Source organism: Phyllobates terribilis, unplaced genomic scaffold (genome assembly GCF_046119375.1).
Source record: "Phyllobates terribilis strain yellow unplaced genomic scaffold, ASM4611937v1 Scaffold_9__5_contigs__length_417890890, whole genome shotgun sequence".
Classification (NCBI taxonomy): domain Eukaryota; kingdom Metazoa; phylum Chordata; class Amphibia; order Anura; family Dendrobatidae; genus Phyllobates; species Phyllobates terribilis.
The window spans coordinates 375,332,078-375,355,590 of record NW_027362769.1 but is presented as its reverse complement, the minus strand read 5'-3'; the positions used below and the strand labels follow the sequence as shown (position 1 = coordinate 375,355,590).

The 23,513-nt window shown below is 40.2% G+C and overlaps 1 protein-coding gene across 1 annotated transcript in view; it reads left to right on the top strand.

The window, feature by feature from the left end:
• Positions 1-20,462, top strand: part of LOC141161413 (mesothelin-like) — a 55,531-nt gene extending 35,069 nt beyond the window's left edge. Inside the window, exons 11-25 of the mRNA XM_073646223.1 lie at positions 3,262-3,399; positions 3,496-3,545; positions 4,059-4,179; positions 4,273-4,358; positions 4,689-4,812; positions 4,909-5,093; positions 5,400-5,490; positions 5,572-5,692; positions 7,914-8,098; positions 8,351-8,503; positions 10,970-11,103; positions 11,641-11,777; positions 11,980-12,074; positions 14,042-14,231; positions 19,488-20,462. Of these exons, the coding sequence (XP_073502324.1) occupies positions 3,262-3,399; positions 3,496-3,545; positions 4,059-4,179; positions 4,273-4,358; positions 4,689-4,812; positions 4,909-5,093; positions 5,400-5,490; positions 5,572-5,692; positions 7,914-8,098; positions 8,351-8,503; positions 10,970-11,103; positions 11,641-11,777; positions 11,980-12,074; positions 14,042-14,231; positions 19,488-19,585 (1,908 nt within the window). The 3' untranslated portion in view covers positions 19,586-20,462. The remainder of the gene's footprint in view (positions 1-3,261; positions 3,400-3,495; positions 3,546-4,058; positions 4,180-4,272; positions 4,359-4,688; positions 4,813-4,908; positions 5,094-5,399; positions 5,491-5,571; positions 5,693-7,913; positions 8,099-8,350; positions 8,504-10,969; positions 11,104-11,640; positions 11,778-11,979; positions 12,075-14,041; positions 14,232-19,487) is intronic.
• The last annotated feature ends 3,051 nt before the right edge of the window (positions 20,463-23,513 follow it).

The window sequence follows — 23,513 nt, the reverse complement described above, 5'->3', positions numbered from 1 at the left end:
TGCACCAAGTGGACTGACATGAATCATGGCTCCAACACGAGAGATGTCAATTGAAATAAAGGAGAGGATTATCAAACTCTTAAAAGAAGGTAAATCATCATGCAATGTTGCAAAAGATGTTGGTTGTTCACAGTCAGCTGTGTCTAAAATCTGGACCAAATACAAACAATATGGGAAGGTTGTTAAATGCAAACATAGTGGTAGACCAAGGAAGACATCAAAGAGTCAAGACCAGAAACTTAAAGCAATATGTCTCCAAAACAGGAAATGCACAACAAAACAAATGAGGAACGAAAGGGAGGAAACTGGAGTCAATGTCTGTGACCGAACTGTAAGAAACCGCCTAAAGGAAATGGGATTTAAATACAGAAAAGCTAAACAAAAGCCTTCATTAACACCTAAACAGAAAAAAACAAGGTTACAATGGGCTAAGGAAAAGCAATCGTGGACTGTGGATGACTGGATTAAAGTCATATTCAGTGATGAATCGCGAATCTGCATTGGGCAAGGTGATGATGTCGGAACTTTTGTTTGGTGCCGTTCCAATGAGATTTATAAAGATGACTGCATGAAGAGAACATGCAGATTTCCACAGTCATTGATGATATGGGGCTGCATGTCAGGTAAAGGCACTGGGGAGATGGCGGTCATTACATCTTCAATAAATGCCCAAGTTTACATTGATATTTTGGACAGTTTTCTTATCCCATCAATTGAAAGGATGTTTGGGGATGATGACATCATTTTTCAAGATGATAATGCATCCTGCCATTGTGCAAAAACTGCAAAAACATTCCTTGAAAGAAAACACATAAGGTCAATGTCATGGCCTGCAAATTGTCCGGATCTCAATCCAATTGAAAATGTTTGGTAGAAGTTGAAGAAAATGGTCCACGACAAGGCTCCAACCTGCAAAGCTGATCTGGCAACAGCAATCAGAGAAAGTTGGAGCCAGATTGATGAAGAGTACTGTTTGTCACTCATTAAGTCCATGCCTCAGAGACTGCAAGCTGTTATTAAAGCCAGAGGTGGTGCAACAAAATACTAGTGATGTATTGGAGTGTTCTATTGTGTGTTTGTTTTTCATGATTCCATATTTTTTTCCTCAGAATTGAGTGATTCCATAATTTTATCCCTCTGCTTGGTCTGAAAAAAATTACCCTTACTGAGTACCACATTTTTTATCTTGATTTCTTTTAGTGTTTCTTAAAGCCATAAAGTTGCCATTTGAAATGACTTTAGTTTTGTGCCATGTCTGTGATCTGCTTTTTTCAACAACATTAAACAACTGAATGAACATCCTCAGAGCCTGGTGATTCCTTAATTTTTGCCAGGGGTTGTAGTTAAGCCCCTGTATATTCAAGTACCATGATCGCAAACACCACACCTCCGTTGAGTAAAACAAGCAGAACAATTGGCATCCATGCACACCTACCCTCCTCCAGCTGTCATGTCACAACTGAATATAAAAAGAATGTGGCTGTCAAGGGAACGTAAACATGAATGTGCACTTATAGAGTTGGCTTCAAAAGTTAGGAAATTCCAGTTTCTCCAAGGATGGCTTCAACGCCTGAAAAATGTCTTCACCTTCAAAAGCAATGCAGCAGTAAAGCTACTCCTTCTTCCTTCAAAGAGGATCTGATTTTAAATAGATCTCTTAAACCTGATGAGGCTGGTGAACATACTGAAATATCCATATCAACATAGCTGTATAATTCTTTGTGAAAGTTTCCGCTAGAGATTAAAATAAGCATTTTGGGAGTCCAGCTCTTCATAATTTTAGGTGGGAAAACTTTGAAAAGGTATTATACATACATTCTGACATGGATTTTCAAAGTACACAAGAATCAACAGGCCTAAGAGATCTACTTATTAGTGTATGCAATTTGCATAGTGAAATTTGATGACAGATCAACTTTAATGGTACATTTAACTCCTTCACTACCTTTGACGTACATGTACGTCAAAGGTAGTGTCCCTGCCTTTTTATGTGGGCTCACACGCCAAGCCCAAATTTTTCCCTGCACTTGATGGCTGATTTAATCAGACATCAAATGCCTATAACAGCAGTGGGTGGAGCAGTACTTCCCCTGTGGCAGTTAACTAGTTAAATCCCACTGTCAATCACTGATTTAACACGTGCCAGCTGTAAGCACAACATTCCTACCCATCAGCGCCCCTGTCATGTTATCGGGGGACCCCAATGGGTTGTCATAATAGCCAATAGTCTGTTGATGATCCGAGTGCCTGTCATTGATTTCTGCTGATGCACTGTTATGTATAGCACAGACGATCAAACGATCACAGCCTCGAGTCTCCTAAGTTTTTATAAATATGAAAGAAAATACAAAAGTTTAAATAACCCTGCTTTTGACCCATTAAAAATGAAACTATTAAAAAAAGATATAAATATTTGGTATCGCTTTGTTCAGAAATGTCCGATCTGTCAAAATTTAAAATAAATTAATCCGATCTGTAAACGGTGTAACGAAAAAAGCAATAACAGGCATTCAAAACATCGCATCAACCCCAAACCGGAACAATAAAAACATCAGCTCAGGTCGCAAAAAATAAGCCATCACCCAGCCCCAGATCCTGAAAAATGAAAACATTCCAAGTCTCGGAAAATGGGTGGCAACATTTTTTTTTACAAATTTCTGAATTTTTTTCACCACCTAAATAAAAAAAAAACTATACCTATTTGGTATCTGAGTATTCATACTGACCTGGGGAACCATATTGTCAGCTCAGTTTTACCATATAGTGAACATGGTAAATAAACAGATACAAAAAAATTTTTTTTTGCAATTTCAATGCACTTTTCCAGTACAATATATGGTAACATGAATTGTGTCGTTCAAAAGTACAACTTGTCCTACAAAAAAAAATAGGGCTAATGGCTACATGGCCAGAAAAATAAAAAAAGTTATGGCACTTAGAAGTGGAAGAAAAAAGGAAAACGAAAAAAAAAAACCGGAAAATTGCCGGGTAGTGAAGGGGTTAAACGTGTGACCGCTAAATGACTTCCGAATTGCCACATGCAAGCTAATTAGAGGCTATTTAATGGCCTATTAAGGTAGGGATATGAACATTGTATGCACACAGAATAATTGTTAATACGATTATAGATTGGACCTTTGCCATTTTTTATGTCACTGTGCCTTGACACTGTTCCTTTTTTATAGAGATGTTGGTCCATATTTTAATATTCTTTACAGAAATGACAAAGCTATGGTATATAACTGACTCTGTTTTCTGCAGATTATTAAGGCCAGCTCAAGTAAGAATATCTTCCAGTCTGTACCACCTAACCTAGCTAGTGAGATCCCGGTCTCAAACCTACTCTCGTCCAGCCTTAATTTCAGTGATATATCGGCAATGAAATGGACAACCAGCCAGGTACATCAACTGCTATGTTTAGTTTTTTGTTTCGGACTAGTAAATACATTAAAAAAAATACATTATTTTATTTTTCTCATCCATTTTGTTCTGCAGGCTCAAGTAATTTTCCGGACTGTACTGATCCAAATTACGGACTATTCCATGTAAGTGACTTGTTTGCAAACTGTAAAATGGCACACTGTGCTATTGTGCACTTAAAGAACTAAATCTATATAAGAATATATAAACTATGAGAAGCTCCTGCTTCTCGGTCCTGGTCACTCAATCTATTATGTTTGTACAAAATTTCCTATATGGCAGCCCAGATAGTACTTGCCGAGGTGATATCCTCTTGTTGCCGTTTCGGAGGCTGTGTTTTTCAATCTGCTGTTTGCAGGCCCAACTTACATTAAGAAAGCATTTTGTTAGACAACCCGTTAATTCTTCTAATACATTTATAAAAAAATGTGCTGATTCTTCCACGCCGATGGGAACCATCTTCCATCAGTTTTGGTCAGTAGATATAATTGCTGGGAGGGTAATATTATTCTTCTCCATTACAAAAGGGATAAAGAAGATCAAGTCCTCCTAACATAGGATGATAAGGTGGAGGGATAACTTCAGAAGAGGGGTTATAAAAACAGTTTTCATTTTATTACATCACATTTTTCTTTTAGATTACATTCTAACATCCTGCAAGGTTTTACGTGTGGAGCTGCCAATAACCTAAACAATAATCAGTTTGTCAGTCTTATTAAGTCTATGAATGGGAAATCAGTGAACTTAGAAAGTAGTCAGGTAAGAAATTCCAGACAAAGAGATGCACGTAATGCAGCAAAGATGGCATCATGTTAACTCCATGATATATTTTTTTTATTTTTTTTGTTTCAGCTAAATTGCTTGGCCAAAAGACTCACAATGAGTGGAGCAGCAGCAGACTTCAGCAGCTATTCCAGTGATGTTCTTCTATACTTGGGGTATACACTTTTTGATTTATAACATAGAGTGTAGTCTGTGAAAGGGGATAATTTTTTTTTCTGGGCCAATTTATAACCATTATGTATACATGGAAGTTTATGTATACATGGAAGTACATGGAAGTTTATCAAAATTCTGGAACGTAACATGAACAGGGTTCTACAAAATGAGATATCGCTACTGGATGGGGTGAAGATTAGAAAGTCAACGCTGTGTGCCTACAGGCTTTGGCATACATGTCCAAAATGACTTAAATATAAAGCTTTTGTGTACATGTATAAGAACACATTAAAAACCTAACATGAACCCAATGTTTATTTCCTTTTTAGACCCTATACCCAACCACCAGAATGTGTGAATTATTTCACAAGTGTAGGAAAGGCCAATATAGATCTGCTGGCCCAGGGATCTGCAAGGAGAGTATCTCTAATGAGCAGTGCAAGAACATGTCTGGTAAGGCATGGAGGGACTGTGGTTTCTAAAAAGTGACAATTAACCTTGCTATACATAAATAATGTTGCGTAATCCCTGCTTCTCTGTCTATTGCAGAACATTGGCAGTGCGAGCGTTATTACTAAGGAGACCCTACAGAAGTTGGGAAGCCTTGCCTGTGACCTCACGGACAATGAAATTAAAAATTCAGATCCCTACATATTACAAGCTCTTAAATCCTGCAAGTCTTTCACTGACTCCCAGAAAGCAGCCATTCTACTGAAGTTGAAGGCCATATATGGGTACGTGTGTGAAACCATTTCAATGAATTTTCATTGGTAGGATTCTGTGAGATGGGACTTCCATCGATTTAAGGAATGAAGAGTTCTTCTGAAGATCATGGCCCTTAGATTTATTGCTTGGAGATATCCATGTCTCTCTACATCCAAAATTTCAGAATACCCTCATATCTGTGAATGGATTCCATAATGCTGCATTTCTCTAATGCCTACATAGGGAAAGTTATCCACCAATTTATGTTACTGATTGAAGTTGATAACTGGAAACCTCTAGTTAGTTATCTCACAAAGGGTACTTCTTTTCTTCAGAGATCCTTCCCTCTGGACAGTTTCGACCATGGGACAGATTGGAAGCCTCTCCAGTGTTATTGATGGTGCCACCCTTAAATTGATCAACACGGTAATACAAACTTCAAATACTCCACAATATCAATGATAATCTAATCTAAAGAGCACACTGAACACTATTTTTACATTGCAGGCTGTAAGGCGGCAGTTTTTCCCGGCATTCCTGACAACGCTTAAGACGCAATACAAGACAGTCTTCCTTCTTGTGATTAGTCAATTGAAGGTCTCATCAAGAATCGTCACTCGAGCAGCATGTAAGTTTTAAAGAATACATTTCATATGATATTTGACTAAAAGGACACAAACTTGTACAAAAAGCTGCCAGTTAGTCTGTGTTGGTGGCGTGAGAAGGAATAAATAGGGTTCTAGAAGACCAAGAAAACATATGCAAAATCTTAGCCTCTTGAGCAGCACCTTCTTGGGACAATTGCGAAGCCCCATTACACCTAATACTCGAATTGGAAAAAAATGGATGAAGCCACATATACCTGGCTAATTTACAGTTTTAGGTGTAGGATAACTTAACTTGTACCTGCTGCTGACATATCTTAAAACATTACATATTAGGGTTTTAATTACAGTGGGGAAAAAATGTATGTAGTCAGCCACCAATTGTGCAAGTTCTCCCACTTAAAAAGATGAGAGAGGCCTGTAATTGACATCATAGGTCGACCTCAACTATGAGAGACAAAATGAGAAAACAAATCCTGAAAATCACATTGTCTGATTTGGAAAGAAGTTTTTTTTTTCAGATTTTGGTGGAAAATAAGTATTTGGTCAATTACAAACAAGCAAGATTTCTGGCTCTCACTGACCTGTAACTTCTTTAAGAGGCTCCTCTGTCCTCCACTCATTACCTGTAGTACTGGCTCCTGTTTGAACTTGTTATCAGTATAAAAGACACCTGTCCGCAACCTCAAACAGTCACACTCCAAACTCCACTATGGTGAAGACCAAAGAGCTGTCGAAGGACACTAGAAACAAAATTGTAGCCCTGCACCAGGCTGGGAAGACTGAATCTGCAATAGGCAAGCAGCTTGGTGTGAAAAAATCAACTGTGGGAGCAATAATTAGAAAATGGAAGACATGCAAGACCACTGATAATCTCCCTCGATCTGGGGCTCCACACAAGTTCTCACCCTGTGGAGTCAAAATGATCTCAAGAATGGTGAGCAAAAATCCCAGAACCACACGGGGGGACCTAGTGAATGACCTGCAGAGAGTTGGGACCAACGTTACACAGGCTACCATCAGTAACACACTACGCCGCCAGGGACTCAGATCCTGCAGTGCCAGACGTGTCCCCTTGCTTAAGCCATTACATGTCCGGGCCCATCTGAAGTTTGCTAGAGAGCATTTGGATGATCCAGAAGAGTATTGGGAGAATGTCATATGGTCAGATGAAACCAAAGTAGAACTGTTTGGTAGAAACACAACTCGCCGTGTTTGGAGGAGAAAGAATGCTGAGTTACATCCTAAGAACACCATACCTACTGTGAAGCATGGGGATGGCAACATCATACTTTGGGGCTGTTTCTCTGCCAAGGGATCAGGACGACTGATTTGTGTACATGACAGAATGAATGGGGCCATATATCGTGAGATTTTGAGTGCAAACCTCCTTCCATCAGCAAGGGCATTGAAGATGAAACATGGCTGGGTCTTTCAGCATAACAATGATCCCAAGCACACAGCCAGGGCAACAAAGGAGTGGCTTCGTAAGAAGCATTTCAAGGTCCTGGAGTGGCCTAGCCAGTCTCCAGATCTAAACCCTATAGAAAACCTTTGGAGGGAGTTGAAAGTCTGTGTTGCCCAGTGACAGCCCCAAAACATCACTGCTCTAGAGGAGATCTGCATGGCGGAATGGGCCAAAATACCACCAACAGTGTGTGCCGGCCTTGTGAAGACTTACGGAAAACGTTTGACCTCTGTCATTGCCAACAAAGGATATATAACAAAGTATTGAGATGAACTTTTGTAATTGACCAAATACTTATTTTCCACCAAAATTTGAAAAAAATTCTTTCCAAATCAGACAATGTGATTTTCAGGATTTGTTTTCTCATTTTGTCTCTCATAGTTGAGGTCTACCTATGATGTCACTTACAGGCCTCTCTCATCTTTTTAAGTGGGAGAACTTGCACAATTGGTGGCTGACTAAATACTTTTTTTTCCCCACTGTATATTTATCTACTATTAATTATTGGTATTAATAATTGTAAAGTTGTTATTGACTGTGCTCTGGAAACTTCACTAGACTTCCAGCCTAGCTTGCCAAATTGACTAACCAATCATGATTTTAAGCAATACAGTTTGTTAAATTCAGTACACCAAAAATGAAGATGTCCTAACATTATTAAGGTGTACAAATGTTCTAAGAGGTCATCTAATGTAGAACCTGCTATAGTGGCAACTTTGGAGGTCTACATATGTCCATGTATAACGCTTCTTATATTGCCCTATGTCTCTGTACAGCTGATTGTGAAGAGCTTACTACAGATTTGATTGCCAAGCAAAAGGATTACATTGTTATTAGTTACACAGCCGAACAGCTGGAGACCTGTCTCAGTAACATAACCTTAAAAGATAACCTGGAAATCCTTGGAAGCCTGGCCTTTGAAAATAACCAACTCCAAGTGCTCAAAAGCAAACTGGATACGGTAAGATGTCTACTATATAGGTTTTCTGCTTAGTAGAAAGTATTTCACACAGACAGACATCTAAGAGCCAATAAGCTTGATAAAGTGCTCCAATTGCACTGTTTCTAAACTTCTGGTAGCATGAAAACCCCATTGGGTAAAAAGATTTATATGGTCAGTAAATTCAAACCTCCTCCTAGTGGTGGCCGCCTGCTTTTTGAAACTTATCACTGGCATCAGTTGATTACATTTGATGTTTTTAACCCCTCACAGATCTTTCCTACTGTACCAGAACAGTATCTCATCCAGATAGGGAATATTGCCAGAATGTATAGCACACAGGAAATCAGTTTGTGGAACATCACGACAGTGGACACTTTAGCAGCTGTTCTAGGAGGTGCATCTTGGCAAACTAATGACTTGAAGGTAAGTAAGACTCCTGGAGAATATATGATGTCATTTTGCAAGCATTCACTATATGGGGAAAAGTGCAGTGTACCTCATAATAATTGTATTCAGATTTTTTTATTATTATTTAGTCCCACTGTTACAGATGTATAACCTACGGCCCTTCACCATGCCATCTGCCTTTATTAACGTGTGAAAGAGCATCTTGTTCTTAAAAGATCATTGATACTAGCATGGTCCTCTAAAAGGATGTCAAAATTTTAAGGGGATGTGCAGATGGTTAGTATTTGCAGCAGATTTTTCTATTGCTAAAAAAACATTGTTGGCAAGAAAAACAATGCGTAAAATATGAATGTTTTTGATGCGTTTTACTTTCATTTTTTTTTCATTAGTTTGAATAGGTGAAAAACGCTGCAAAAACGCTGAGAGAATTGACACGCTGTAGATTTGAAAAAAAAATGCTTTGAAAGTTCCAATCTGCAAGTAAAAGACAACCAGCGTGTGCATGAGATTTCAGAAATCTTAGTCACTTTGCTGAAAAATGCTATGTTTTTCTGCGCCAAACATGCAACGTGTAAACAAGACCTCACTAGTCAGTTCATAAAATTTCTTCGATCCTAAATATTTTATCACCTGTTAGTGATATTATTGAGAATTGAAAGGAACCGCAGAAACTCACCCACGAAGTGGAGACCCCGTATTGTTACAGAGTGGGGTTTCATTGAGTGCTGAGGACCAGAACACAGAAAAGTCCAGACCCCATAACTGCACAGTCCAGACCTCCTCTGGTAATAACATCAGGACAAACAGTGCACCCCCATAGAAGCTTCATGGCCGAGCAGCTGCATGCAGCCGTACATCACCAAGCACAATTCCCAGCATTGGAGGGAGTGGTGTAAAGCCGCCACCACTGGACTCCTCTGGAAGAGACATGTTTTGTACAGTGATGGACCACACTTCTCTATCTGGCACCTGACAGACGAGTCTGGGTCTGATAATTCCAGGAGAACGTTACTCCCTGACTGCACTATGCATGCTGTAAAATTTGGTAGCTATGGGAGAATGCTCTGAGCTTGTTTTTCAGGGATCAGTACAGAAAGGCACAGCTACACCAAATAACGAAGCCATTTTGTCCTCCCCCCCCACACTAAAACTGCTGAGCCATTCCACTAACTATTTACCTTTTTTAGATACAGGTGCATCTCACTAAATTAGAATATCATCAAAAAGTTAATTTATTTCAGTTCTTCAATACAAAAAGTGAAACTCATATATTATATAGAGTCATTACAGACAGAGTGATCTATTTCACGTGTTTATTTCTGTTAATGTTGATGATTATGGCTTACAGCCAATGAAAACACAAAAGTCATTATCTCAGTAAATTAGAATACTTTATAACAACAGCTTGAAAAATGATTTTAAAATCTGAAATGTCCTACTGAAATGTATGTTCAGTAAATGCCCTCAATACTTGGTCGGGGCTCCTTTTGCATCAATTACTGCATCAATGCGGCAATGTGGCATGGAGGGATCAGCCTGTGGCACTGCTGAGGTGTTATGGAAGCCCAGGTGGCTTTGATAGAAGCCTTCAGCTCGTCTGCATTGTTGGGTCTGGGGTCTCTCATCTTCCTCTTGACAATACCCCATAGATTCTCTATAATAGATTCTCTATGGGGTTAAGGTCAGGCGAGTTTGCTGCCAATCAAGCACAGTGATACTGTTGTGTGTAAACCAGGTATTGGTACTTTTGGCAGTGTGGACAGGGGCCAAGTCCTGCTGGAGAATGACATTTCCATCTCCAAAAAGCTTGTCGGCAGAGGGAAGCATGAAGTGCTGGAAAATGTCCTGGTAGACGGCTGCGCTGACTTTGGTCTTGATAAAACACAGTGGACCTACACCAGCAGATGACATGGCTCCCCAAACCATCACTGATTGTGGAAACTTCACACTAGACCTCCAGCAGCTTGGATTGTGGCCTCTTCACTCTTTCTCCAGACTCTGGGACCTTGATTTCCTAATGAAAATTGGAACTCTGGGAACTTGTGGAGTGTCAATGACTGCCTTCTGGACATCTGTCAAGTCAACCGTCTTCCAGATGATTGTGGAGCCTACTGAAAAAGACTAAGGGACCTTTTTAAACGTTTAGGAAGCCGTTGCAGGTGTTTTTTGTTAATTATTTTAATTTTCTGAGATAATGACTTTCGTGTTTTCATTGGCTGTAAGCCATAATCATCAACATTAACAGAAATAAACACTTGAAATAGATCACTGTTTGTAATGACTCTATATAATATATGAGTTTCACTTTTTGTATTGAAGAGCTGAAATAAATTAACTTTTTGATGATATTCTAATTTAGTGAGATGCACCTGTACTTCTGTCTACTGGATGTACATATATGTACACATATAAACACACACACACCATAGACTACTAGCATATTGATGCAATCTTCTAATTATTTGGCTATATTATTAACAGATAACAGCCTTGGTGACACAATATTTAAGTTCTTCAAATGCGAGATTGGATGGGACTGCACTCACAGTCTTGGCCCCTTATATATGCGGGTTAGATGAAGCCACAATCCAAAAAATCCCAGATAATGAACTTACGTAAGTATCTTCTGTGCTATCAATGTTTTAATGGAATTAATGTGGCAGAAATAATTTCTTAGATAATCCAATTTTAGGAGGCAGTAGTTGCATGAGTTCAGCCAGGTATGTTTGACTCTGAAAAATGTAAAAATGTTAGAAAAAACGTACTTTAATAGCAGGCCGGGGACCGAGTCGCACAGTAAACTTGTCGAAAAGGCGGATCCCCAGCGGCTTCTCCCTGCCCGCTGCCGTGGAATGACAGGTCTCTCCCTATATATGCAAACAGAAAGAGACCTATCATACAAGGGGAGCGGGCGGAGGGAAGTTGCCGGTGACCCGCCTGTCTGACTACTCTGCCGTGCAGCTCAGTACCAGGCGGCTTTTAAAGTGTTTTTTTCTGAAATGTCGCAGCATTTCAAAGTCAAACATACCTGGCTGAAATCATTCAGCCCGTGCCTGATACAGGCTGCGTGTGGTTCGGGTAGCATGTATCCGCTGTCAGGTTCCCTTTAATGTGGAATTTGATGCATGCAAAATTATTTCTTTTGATTTCAGAATTTCTAGCCAATCTCTGGATACATCAAATTGTACTCAGAACCAGAAAGATCTTCTCTTCAGCAAGATGAAGTCAGCTTACTCAACCTCTGATAACTCTACCAACGCTTATTTCGAAATTATGAGGACGGTGATAGGTAAGAGATAAAATTGTGGAAGCTTGTAAATGTTTTGTTAATGTCGAAGAAACAAAATTAGGCAGCCGCAGTGGTGGTAGCGATGATAGCAGTGGTGGCTGGTCTTTTGGGAGTGGGAGTACTTTATGATCTTATTGTTATTTGTTTCAAAACTTTCCCAAAATTGATACTTAAAATTTTTACTTCACTATTTCTTCTGCAGGAGGCTCAAAATCTGAGGATCTGCTCCTTTTTGCAAGAGGTTATCCAGAAATGGACCTTACTACATTTACATCATTGAATCCATCTGCAGTTAAGGTAAAAAAGTATAAAATTAAGAATATCTGACCCTACCCCAACACAGTATAGAAAACCATTCCACATGATGAAAAAAAGTATATTACCCTCCATAGAAACTAGTGACATCATCGGAATTCTCAACATTTCCAAGATATCTGCTGGTTCTCAGGGAATAGGAACATTCTTGATTACGTACAGTACTCCAGACTACTTAGGTGCTTTTGCCTCAAAAAAAAACGAATGGTTTAGCAACCAAATAAAAATATTATTGTTGAATTTAAATTCACACGTATTTACCTATTAGATGTCTATAATCGTTAGTCCCACTTGACAATGAATTGGGCAGCAGCAATGTCGCATCATTTAAATGGAAGAACCTTTTCTTGTAATTTATAGTACCCCTTGCGATCAGGAACTTATCACCTTTCCTGTAGATACAGCAGGTGAAAAGCTGTAATTGTAGGACTGTGTCATTAAAAAAGGCTTACTGAAAGCAGTGTCGTGTCCTGCTTCTCTCTCCCCTTTCTGATTCCTCCTTTTCAGCTTCTTACATTAAACTATGAACCATAAAGTAGACCTGCTCCTGAGTCCTGACATGTTTGCTTTAGTAATAATAATTGTATTCTTCACTTTGTAAAAAAATCTGAATCTCTCATCTTTTTGTATGGTGCTATTCCTCTATTATTCGTGTATTAATAAACTGACAATAGGGTGTAACCATCTAAGCCTGCATCTTCACAGCGCCGCACAGGTACAGAGTATTTTGAGAAGTTATTTTAAACAGAAAAATAAATACATGGGGATGTCGAGAAGAGGTTAAATTGTACATAAACTAATCCAGAATTTTTTCTCTGGCTGTAACAGATGAACTCCTGATGATTTCTTCTAAAATGCTTTGTGATCTCCATGTTGTAGTAGTTAAAAGAAAAATACATAGAAGTTACATATTGCAGTAGTCAGCGCTCAGTCTTATTTAAGGTCCTGTGTCCCCTTCTGTCACTTCCTGGTCACTTTTCCCGTTGCTTGTCTATTATCTGTCATGATATACTAAATATATAGGAAGGTTTTATACATTTAAAGCAGGGATGTCAAACTTAAACACACAGAGGGCCAAAATGAAAAACTTGGACAAAGTCGCGGGCTAACCAGTATACAGTATAATGGGCCCCACCTAGTCCTCCACACAGAATAATGGGCCTCACATAGTCCTCCATACAGAATAATGAGCTTTACATAGTCCTCCATACAGAATAATGGGCCCCACATAGTCCTCCATACAGAATAATGGGCCCCACATAGTCCTCCATACAGAATAATGGGCCCCATACACATTTCGAAGTATTAAACTTCTTCATCAGGATAAACCACAGCGAAACCACTGTGTTTTGTCCTGATGAAAAAGTTTGATATTTCGAAACGCGTTGACCAATAAACCGCAATCTTGGATTCCTGTGTCCTCATCATCATTCCGATGGCAGCGCAGTTTTAATTCATTTTATTCCAGTCTTTTATGGTTCACATTTTCATTTTGAGAGATTGCCGTGAATTTTGACAAATGTTCATTCATTATATTTGGAGCTTTTAACTTAAAATAGATTAGAAACATAGGGGGGTCTAATTTTTCTTCCGCAAACATTGCCCTTCTCATCCACTACAGCTCAATTTTCACAATCCCAGGAACAACTATTGCACTACAAATGTTTTTTTATTTTCTGGAAACAGCCCCCCCATTCTTCACAGGCTTTGTCTGATATTGCATCTCAGTCCCTTCCAAGCATATTCTGCGATACCAGATGCAGCCCATGAACAAGAGGGCCATTGTTTCTGGATAAAAAGCAGACCCCGCTTCTCATATCATACAACTCCTTACACACTCCATGGCCTGTTCAAAGGAAGAACTCTTATGGTGAACAACCTGTGGTGTTTTTCTATTACAGTGTAAATCTAACTTTTTCATACATTTGTTTATTATCATTGTCAAATAGAAACTGGGTGCAGAAAATATTAAGGCTCTCCTTGGAAATAGCATCTCCGACATCAACACGATAATCAACAGCTCCGTACTCCAAGCCTGGGTGTCGGCAAACACGCAGACAGAGATCAACAAACTGGGACTTGGCGTAACGGGAGGAGTCAACGAGACATTGCCTGACGGTTTCATAGTCATTAGCCTAGGTAACCAGAAATTATTCTTTTATTACACTCCATATATACAATACAAGCATACACGGAAATATAAGAATGTGATTATAAGAAGACACAAACAGTTTTGATTGCAAAGGCTACTATTTTGTGTTTAGTATACTCTTAGTATTGGGATAAGGCAGGCAGTGTTGAAGCATATTAAAAACCATTACAAAAATGCCGAGGAATGAAAGACTGCACAGAGACAGGCTTACCTTTTAGGTGTCTTAGTGGGTTTCCCTTCATGGATATTTCATCAATGTATAAAGGTGACCACTGCTCTTTAGGAGTGACAACAGATTAGAGGGTACATTCTATCTTCAACATCTCATAACTATGGTATAAACAAAGTAACATGTTTTGATCCTTGGCTTTTCAGCAAATATTGGGAATATGCGAGTCAAAAATAGCAGACAGCAACAGAAATTTCCACTTCCCAAGCCTAAAGGGAAGGTTCACTTTAAAACATTTTGAATGTTTTTGAATGGGGCATATCAAGGCTTAAAGGGGTTGTCCCAAGTACAAAGTACATTTTAATTTATAGATCTTGGAATAATAAGTTTCACAATTGGATGAGTTTTCCATTTTTTTTCCTGTGCTGAGATAATCTTATAAATGTGCTCCTACTATGTACTGTGTTATTTTCTGTCCAATCATGTCGAGCTGTTCCAGTTCATGGTCGTGCCGACCATACACCACGGCTCCTGGCCAGGGGAGGAAGCATAAGTCATTTATGATAAGTATACAGACAAAACAACAGGAACTTGCAGCTGCAGCTTTCTGAGAAAACACATTTCCCTGCCTGTTTTATCACAGAAGCGAGTGTTTCTGAGACATCCTCAGCTTTCTCAGTTCATGATAAATCAAGTGTGAGGTAGGCGCTCAGAGGTCACAGGGAGATCGTTGGAGATCCTACACCACTGACTTTATTTATGATGATATCACAGGACTGTAGACAACGCAGCAAACACTCGCTCCTGTGATAAAACAGCCGGGAAAATTAGTTACTTCAGAAAGCAGCGATTCCTTACTGTTGCATCTGTATACTCTCTTATCATAAGTGACTTATGCTTTCCCCCTTGCCAAGGACCTGTGGTATGTGCTAATCATGAGCTGGAGCAGCTTTGCATGGTCGGACACCGCAAATAGGACTCTACATAGCAGGGGCACATTTATCTCAGAACAGGAAAAAAAATTAACACATCCAATTGCGTAAATTATTATTCCAAGATCTATTAATTAAAACATACTTTGTTCGTGTTCGCTAACCCCTTCGCAACCCTGGGATTTTCCGTTTTTGCATTTTCGTTTTTTGCTTCCCTTGTTCCCAGAGCCATAGCATTTTTATTTTTTGGTCAATATGGCCGTGTGGGGGCTTATTTTTTGCGGGACGAGTTGTACTTTTCAACGCCATTACTAGTTTTACCATATCGTGTACGGGAAAAAAATTCCAATTGCGGTGAAATTGCAAAAAAGTGCAATACCACAGATGTTTTTTTTTTATTTTTTTACCACGTTCACTGAATGCTACAACTGACCTGCCATTATTATTCTCCAGGTCATTACGAGTTCGTAGACACCAAACATGTATAGGTTCTTTTTTATTTAAGTGGTGAAAAAAAATTCCAAAGTTTGCTAAAAAAAGAAAAAAAAAAAAAAAGGTGCCATTTTCCAAGACCCGTAGCGTCTCTATTTTTCGGGATCTGGGGCCGGGTGAGGGCTTATTTTTTGAGCGCCGAGCTGAACTTTTTATTGATACCATTTTGGGGTAGATCCGATGTTTTGATCGCCCGTTATTGCATTTTATTGCAATGTTGAGGCGACCGAAAAATTCTGGCGTTTAGAATTTTTTTCTAGTTACGCCGTTTACCGATCGGATAAATTCTTTTTTAAAAATTGGGCGATTCTAAACGCAGCGATACCAAATATGTGTATGTGGGGTTTTTTTTTTTATTATTTTATTTTGAATGGGGCGAAAGGGGGGTGATTTAAACTTTTATATTTTTAAAAACATTTTTTTTCACTTTATGCTTGCTTCTATAGTCTCCATAGGAGACTAGAAGGAGCACTTGTCCGATCGCCTCTGCTACATAGAGGTGATGAGCAGATCACCTCTATGTAGCAGAAATGGTCCTGTGCTATGAGCGCCGACCACTAGGTGGCGCTCATAGCGATCAGCTCATAACAACCACTGGAGTCTGCTGCAGACCCAGGGTTGTCATGCCCACGCATCGGTGACCCGCGATTACGTGACGGGGTCACCGATGGGCGGGGTGACGCGCTTCCTGCGCGGCGATGTTAAATGCCGCTGTCAGAGATTGACAGCAGCATTTAACATGTTAACAGACACGGGTGGATCGCGATTCCACCCGCGGCTTTTGCGGGCACATGTCAGCTGTAAGAATCAGTGACATGTGCCCGGTTCAGTGCGGGCTCAGCGCCAGAGCCCTCACTGAACCGGGGGTTACAGTGTGTTGCATACAAATATGGAACAGGCTGTAAAGTGGTTAAAGTAGCACCCCAGTTTGTTTTTAATTCAACCTGTTACCAGTCTTACACTATATATAATTCAACTAATATTACTGTATTTAATTGTTCATTTCTATCCTTAAATTCATGATATACTTGTCTTCAGTTAGGTCATGTGATTACATGGTGACCCCTCCTGAGAATTACATGTCCATATGATTTCTGGAGGGATTCACCATCTCAGTCCCCAGAAGTCCCTATATGATGATATTGCATTGACTGTACCAGTGAAGTTCTCCATGAAGAAGGATGTAAGGGTTACATAAGAACCGAGCTGCTGCCAAATATACCGATGATAACGGCACAGTGCCTGTCACATGGTTGTAATATAGGCGATCACTGTGCAGTCTCACTTAAAGTATACTTATAATCTACTACTTTATTTAGGATACTGTCAAAGGAAAGCATAATCCCATTGTCCTCCCAGTAGCCAGTGATTGTATGGGCTCTAGCTAGCCATGTGGTACTGTACACATACTTCATGGTGTTTCTAGCAGAACAAAGAGGAATAACATCGGATGAGAAGCTAGGATTTAAGATATGGGATGAAGGGAAGAAGACAGGAGGTTGAATTGCATGGAAATAAGTACACTGTATATAAAAGAAGTGTAGAATGTAATTGACAATCAGCTGGGGATGCTGTTATAGAAGGAAAAAACTGGGAGTGCTTCTTTAATTATCTGAAGCTCTCATAGTCAAAAGATGAAGGATTACAGCGGGTTTCAACTAATGGTCAGAAATGGTCACAGAAACACAACAGAGACATCTTCTGATGTGATGTCAGAAGTTGTTTGATGTCAATCTTCCCTTAAAATATGTCTTTTGGTAACTGCATTCCTTAAAGGGGTTCTCCACCTAGATTAACTTTCACCAAAATCTGATTATATGGAAGTAAGAGATAAGTAGTGGTGTGCCAAGTCTCCTTGCCTATTCTCTACCTTCACCTCATTGCCAATTTAACCTTGAATTGAAGACCTAGGTGATCCAACACAGACTGGTTGCTACAGATACAGTGGGGAAAATAAGTATTTGATACACTGCCGATTTTACAAGTTTTCCCACTTGGAGAGGTCTGTAATATACACTTCAACTGTGAGAGACAGAATCTTTTCTATTGGGTTCAGGTCTGGAGACTGGCTAAGCCACTCCAGGACCTTGAAATGCTTCTTACAGAGCCACTCCTTAGTTGCCCTGGCTGTGTGTTTTGGGTCATTGTCATGTTGGAAGACCCAGCCACGACCGATCTTTAATACTCTTACTGAGGGAAGGAGGTTGTTGGCCAAAATTCTCACGATACATGACCCCATCCATCTTCCCTTCAATACGATGCAGTCGTCCTGTACTCTTTGCAGAAAAGCACCTCCAAAGTATGATGTTTCCCCCACAATGCTTCACGGTTGGGACGGTATTCTTGGGATTGTACTCATCCTTCTTCTTCATCCAAACACGCCGAGTGCAGCCGATACCAAAAAAGTTCTATATTGGTTTAATCTGACCACATGATCTTCTCCCAAGCCTCCTCTGGATCATCCAGATGGTCAATGGTGAACTTAAAACGGGCCTGGACATGAGTAGGCATGAGCAGGGGAACCTTGCGTGCCCTGCAGGATTTTAATCCATGATGGCGTAGTGTGTTACTAACAATAATGTTTGAGACTGTGGTCCCAGCTTTCTTCAGGTCATTGACCAGGTCGTCCCATGTAGTTCTGGGCTGATTCCTGACCGTTCTCAGAATCATCCTTACCCCGTGAGGCGAGATCATGCATGGAGCCCCAAACCGAGGAAGATTGCCAGTCATCTTGTGTTTCTTCCATTTTCAAATAATTGTGCCAAGAGTTGTTGCCTTCTCACCAAGCTGCTTGTCTATTTTCCTGTAGCCCATCCTAGCATTGTGCAGGTCTACAATTTTGTCCCTGGTGTCCTTAGACAGCTCTATGGTCTTGGCCACGGTGGAGAGGTTGGAGTGTGATTGATTGTGTGGACAGGTGTCTTTTATATAGGTAACGAGTTCAAACAGGTGCAATTAATACGGGTAATGAGTGCAGAGTAGGAAGGCTTCTTAAAGAAAAACTAACAGGTCTGTGAGAGACAGAATTCTTGCTGGTCAGTCGGTGACAAATTCTTATTTCATGCCATAAAATGCAATTTAATTGTTTAAAAATCATACACTGTGATTTTCTGTTTTTTCATTTTTAGATTCTGTCTCTCACAGTTGAAGTGTACCTACGATAAAATTCTCAATTCTTTGTAGGTGGGAAAACTTGCAAAATCGTCAGTGTATCAAATACTTATTTTTCCCAGTGTATATTACTCGTCAATATGTAAATAATATGGTTGTTAGGCAGTGAATCTGTAACAACCAATCTGTCTCACTAGAGAAATCTTTATTGATATTATGATAGTAAAAGCTACAGGTCATATACAGCACAGCTCTATTCAAAGTCTATGGAACAGGTTGAAACAGCCACAAACAGTGCTCCGCTTTCTTCATCCGTCTCATGTAATTTGTATGAAAGGCACTGCCGATTCATCTCGAATGAGAAACAGGATTCCTGTTCTTAAAATCGTTGCGGGTCTCAGTGGCAGAAGCCCAGATAATCAGAGACCTATGATCAATTCTGTGATTAAGTAATGGGGGTCAGTTTTGGGATTGCACTACTTTCAGGTTACAGGAATCCAGCACTCACCTAACCACCTTCCTTTTTTTTTCTTTTACAGTAACCCCCACGTCTGGAGCATCATCATTCAGCTTTATCTACCTCTTGCAAGCTTGCACATTAGTAGCCATATTTTACACAAATAACCTCTTTCTGTAAGCAGCCTACATACCCAATGTTTCACACTCACCTTCCTATCTGAGGTGGAAGGTATGTGGATAAGCAGTATTCTCACTTGCTCAGGGCACAGGCTGCTTTTTTAAATTCTAATGATACCTCAATAGTGATGTTTACAGTCCATAAATTACACTACAATTCATCATACACATCATGGTGACCGAGACGACAGTCTATGAGGTAACCAATGCTGGGTATGAGACTATCACTCAACATTAGGGGGGTATATCCAGGATAGAAATCTATAACTAATCCCTCAAGATCGGAACCAACTATTCCAAATAACCGGCTCACTAGTAGTGTCACTGCTATAAATTGTTCCAGTCAATTATGAGTCTCAAGATTGAGGAGGTCATAGAAAGTGTGAACCCTTATGGGAAGCATTTAATTTGACCCAAAATTGATGTAAAGTGCTGAGACCATGGAAAATTAAGCCGACTTACTGAGCTAGGAGCCCATGTTGTCAGCATGAGCCACTATCTAATCCACAATAATAAAAAAATAGTAATAAATAAACTTAAGGCACCAAGTTGAAATATCAGTATTCTGCAAAATTATACATATCACCTCAAGATGTAGACCAAATATTCAATATAGGTTTACCCATGCATGTGCCAAATTTGCACTTACAAGATGATACCTCACTATATAGACCAAATGTGTGACCCTGGGGCTCATTGACTAGGCCCCCCGCAATCCAAAACAGGTAATTCGTGAAGAGCTTATTTCCTCCCAGCTTACAATCGGTACCCCCCTTTTCAATGGAATAAACCTGTGCTGCATTGTGTCTGTGTGTATATCTCATGTGTTGTCTGTCCATATGTCGTAAAATAAAAATCTTATTAATCACTGGTTATTTTTATAGAAGATCAAAATATATCACAAATGTCTCTTAAATTAATTAAAGCATATTTTAATCAAAACTCCTGTCTGATGACTGTTTTATTCAATCTAATCAGCATTAACCCCTTCGCAACCTTGGGTTTTTCTGTTTTCGTTTTTTGCTCCCTGTCTCCCCAGAGCCATAACTTTTTTATTTTTCGGTCAATATGGCAATGTGAGAGCTTGTTTGTTTGCAGAACGAGTTGTACTTTTGAACGACACCACTTGTTTTACCATACCGTGTACTGGAAAACGGGAAAAAAAATTCAAAGAGCAGTGAAATTGCAAAAAAGTGCAATTCCCCAATTGTTTTTTTTTTTTTTTTTTTTTTTTTTACTGTGTTCACTAAATGCTAAAACTGACCTGATATTATGATTCCCCAGGTCATTATGAGTTTGTAGATACCAAATATGTATAGGTTCTTTTTTATTTAAGTGGTGAAATAGAATCCAAAGCTTGCAAAAAAAAAAAATTGGAGCCATTTTCCAAAACCCGTATAGTCTCCATTTTTTGAGATCTGGGGCCGTGTGAGGGCTTATTTTTTGCGCGCCAAGCTGACATTTTTATTGATACCATTTTGGAGTAGATGCAATCTTTTGATTGCCAGTTATTGCAATGTTGCGGCGACCAAAAAAACATAATTCTGCCCGCTAGAAGTTCCCTCTCAAATGCCACGCCACTAAATGGAAACCCCTCATGTTGGGATGTACTATAGGCCACTGAGATATTAGATCTGGAATTTCTGGAAGTACTCATGGATATTCCACGGCCAGCAAGTACAACCAGGTGAACCAGGTTCTCCTGGGCCAGAAAGGGGCTTTTAGTATCACTTCTGCATGATCTGTCCAAACTTTCCTCAGCACTATCGGAATTAGTAAAATTGGAGGGAAGGCATAAACTATCTCTCTGGGCCATCTGTGGAGGAGGGCATCTACTCCATATGGAAGATCCGTTTGATTTAGAGAAAAGAACTTCCAGATCTTTTTGTTTGTTCTGCTTGCAAACAGGTCTATTTGCAGTTTCACCCAACAATAGGTGATCTTTTGAAATATCCCCGGGTTTAGAGACCACTCGTCTTGGTCTATTAGGTGACGGCTGAGGTAGTCAGCCTCTAAGTTCTCTTTCCCTTTTAGGTAGCTTGCCGATAGTGATCTTAAATTTCCTTTGGCCAGAGCCATTATTCCCCTTGCTTCTGCCATGAGTTTCTGGACGTCGTGCCCCCTTGTTTGTTCACAGCCACTGCTGTCCTGTTATCGGACAGAACTTTCACATGGTGGCCCCTTTCATACCTGGTAGAACTTCTAGCAGGGCAAGCCTGATGGCTGCTAGCTCCTTCCTGTTGGAAGATGAATCTTTCAGATTTTGAGGCCACCTCCTTGAAGGATTTTGCCCTCCATGTGTGACCCCCAGCCAAAGGGACTTTGCGTCTGTAGTGACTACTTTTGGATCCTGGATCTCCCATGGAATCCCCCCCTTCCAAAGAGAGATTTTCTTTGCATAGCCACCACTTCACAGATTGTTATTTCATCAGATGCAAAGGAATCTTCCTGCCCAGGTTTCCCTTGGCCTTTTCCCCTTCTTCCAGGAATTCCAATTGAAGTTTTCTGAAGTGGATTCATGACCAAGTCACTGCAGAAATACATGACGCTAAAGTCCTCAGCATTGATATAGCCCTTCTTAGGATGGTCACTGGGTTTTTGATTAATTCGGACGCTAAACTGCCTACTTTCTTTCTTTTTTTCCCAGGAAGAAAGGAGACTTGGCTTTTGGAGTCTAGCAAAATGCCCAGAAATGTTTACGTCTGTTCTGGACTTACTTTTGATTTCTTTAAGTTTATTAGCCACCCCAGAGAACCCAGTATCTCCTTGACTTGGTTTGCTGCTCTTTTGCACTCTTCTTCTGACTTCCCTACTATTAGGAAATCGTCTAGGTATGGGATGAATAAAATGTCTTTCTTTCTTATGTGAGCTGACATCTCAGCCACTCATTTTGTGAACACCCTTGGAGCCATAGAGAGGCCAAAGGGAAGGAACTGAAATTGTAGATGGATTAAGCATCCTTGAATGTTGACCGCTACTCTGAGATACTTTTGGTGTTTTTGATATATTGACATGTGATAATAGGCATCTCGGAGGTCTATAGTAGCCATAAAACATACTGGAAATAAGAGCTTTATTGCTGACTCCATTGTTTTCATTTTGAAATGTTTGGGTACCAGAAATTGATTTCTAGATCTATAATCGTTCTGACGGATTGGTCTGGTTTCTTTCTTAGAACGAGAAGACTGTAGAACCCTCTGTTAGGCCGGTACGCAGGAGAAGGGCTTTCTTGTGGCGTCCGGCCAGGCCCTTTCCTGCTGGTCAGTAATTGGCAGCATTTAGGTTCCATTCTAGGGATTCTAAGTGTGGTTTCTGCTCATGTCCCACTAAGCCACGCCCCTCCCGATTATGTACCGCTAAGCCACGCCCCCTGCTGTCTGGTATAGCGTGGTTGGTTGTCCTGGGGCTGTCTCTAGTGTATTTAAGGGCTCCGTTGGCTCCGCCCCAGTGCCTAGTCTATCTCTTTCTAACCTGGGATGAGGTCTCTGGCAGTAAATGCAGTGAGTGAGTCGTTGTCAAGGGCTCCTGCTGAAAGCTCCCTAGTAATCCTAGACATCAATTAGGGCTAGGGGAATGCTGTGAGCAGCACGCTCTACCGTATCGGTTCACCGGTTGGTGTCCACGCCACGGAGGCGTCCTTGCTACCAATCCAGTATTCCAGGGTATGTGTGGTCACACTGCCGCTTTTACACCCATGTGTTGGGTGCTGCAGAGATCCTCCCTCTCTTTAGAAACTTAGGTTCCAGGCCTTTCCTGGCCTGCAGATATCTGCAGCTCTATACGCCGCCATCTAGTGCTCAGGCGTTTCATGCTGCCAAATCCTTCCTGCTCTGTACAGCGGTGTCTTGCAGTGCAGAAGTTTATTAGTTTAGTTTCTGGAGTGTTGTTAACTCCCAGCATTGTACCTTGTTTTGTTACTACTTGTGTGT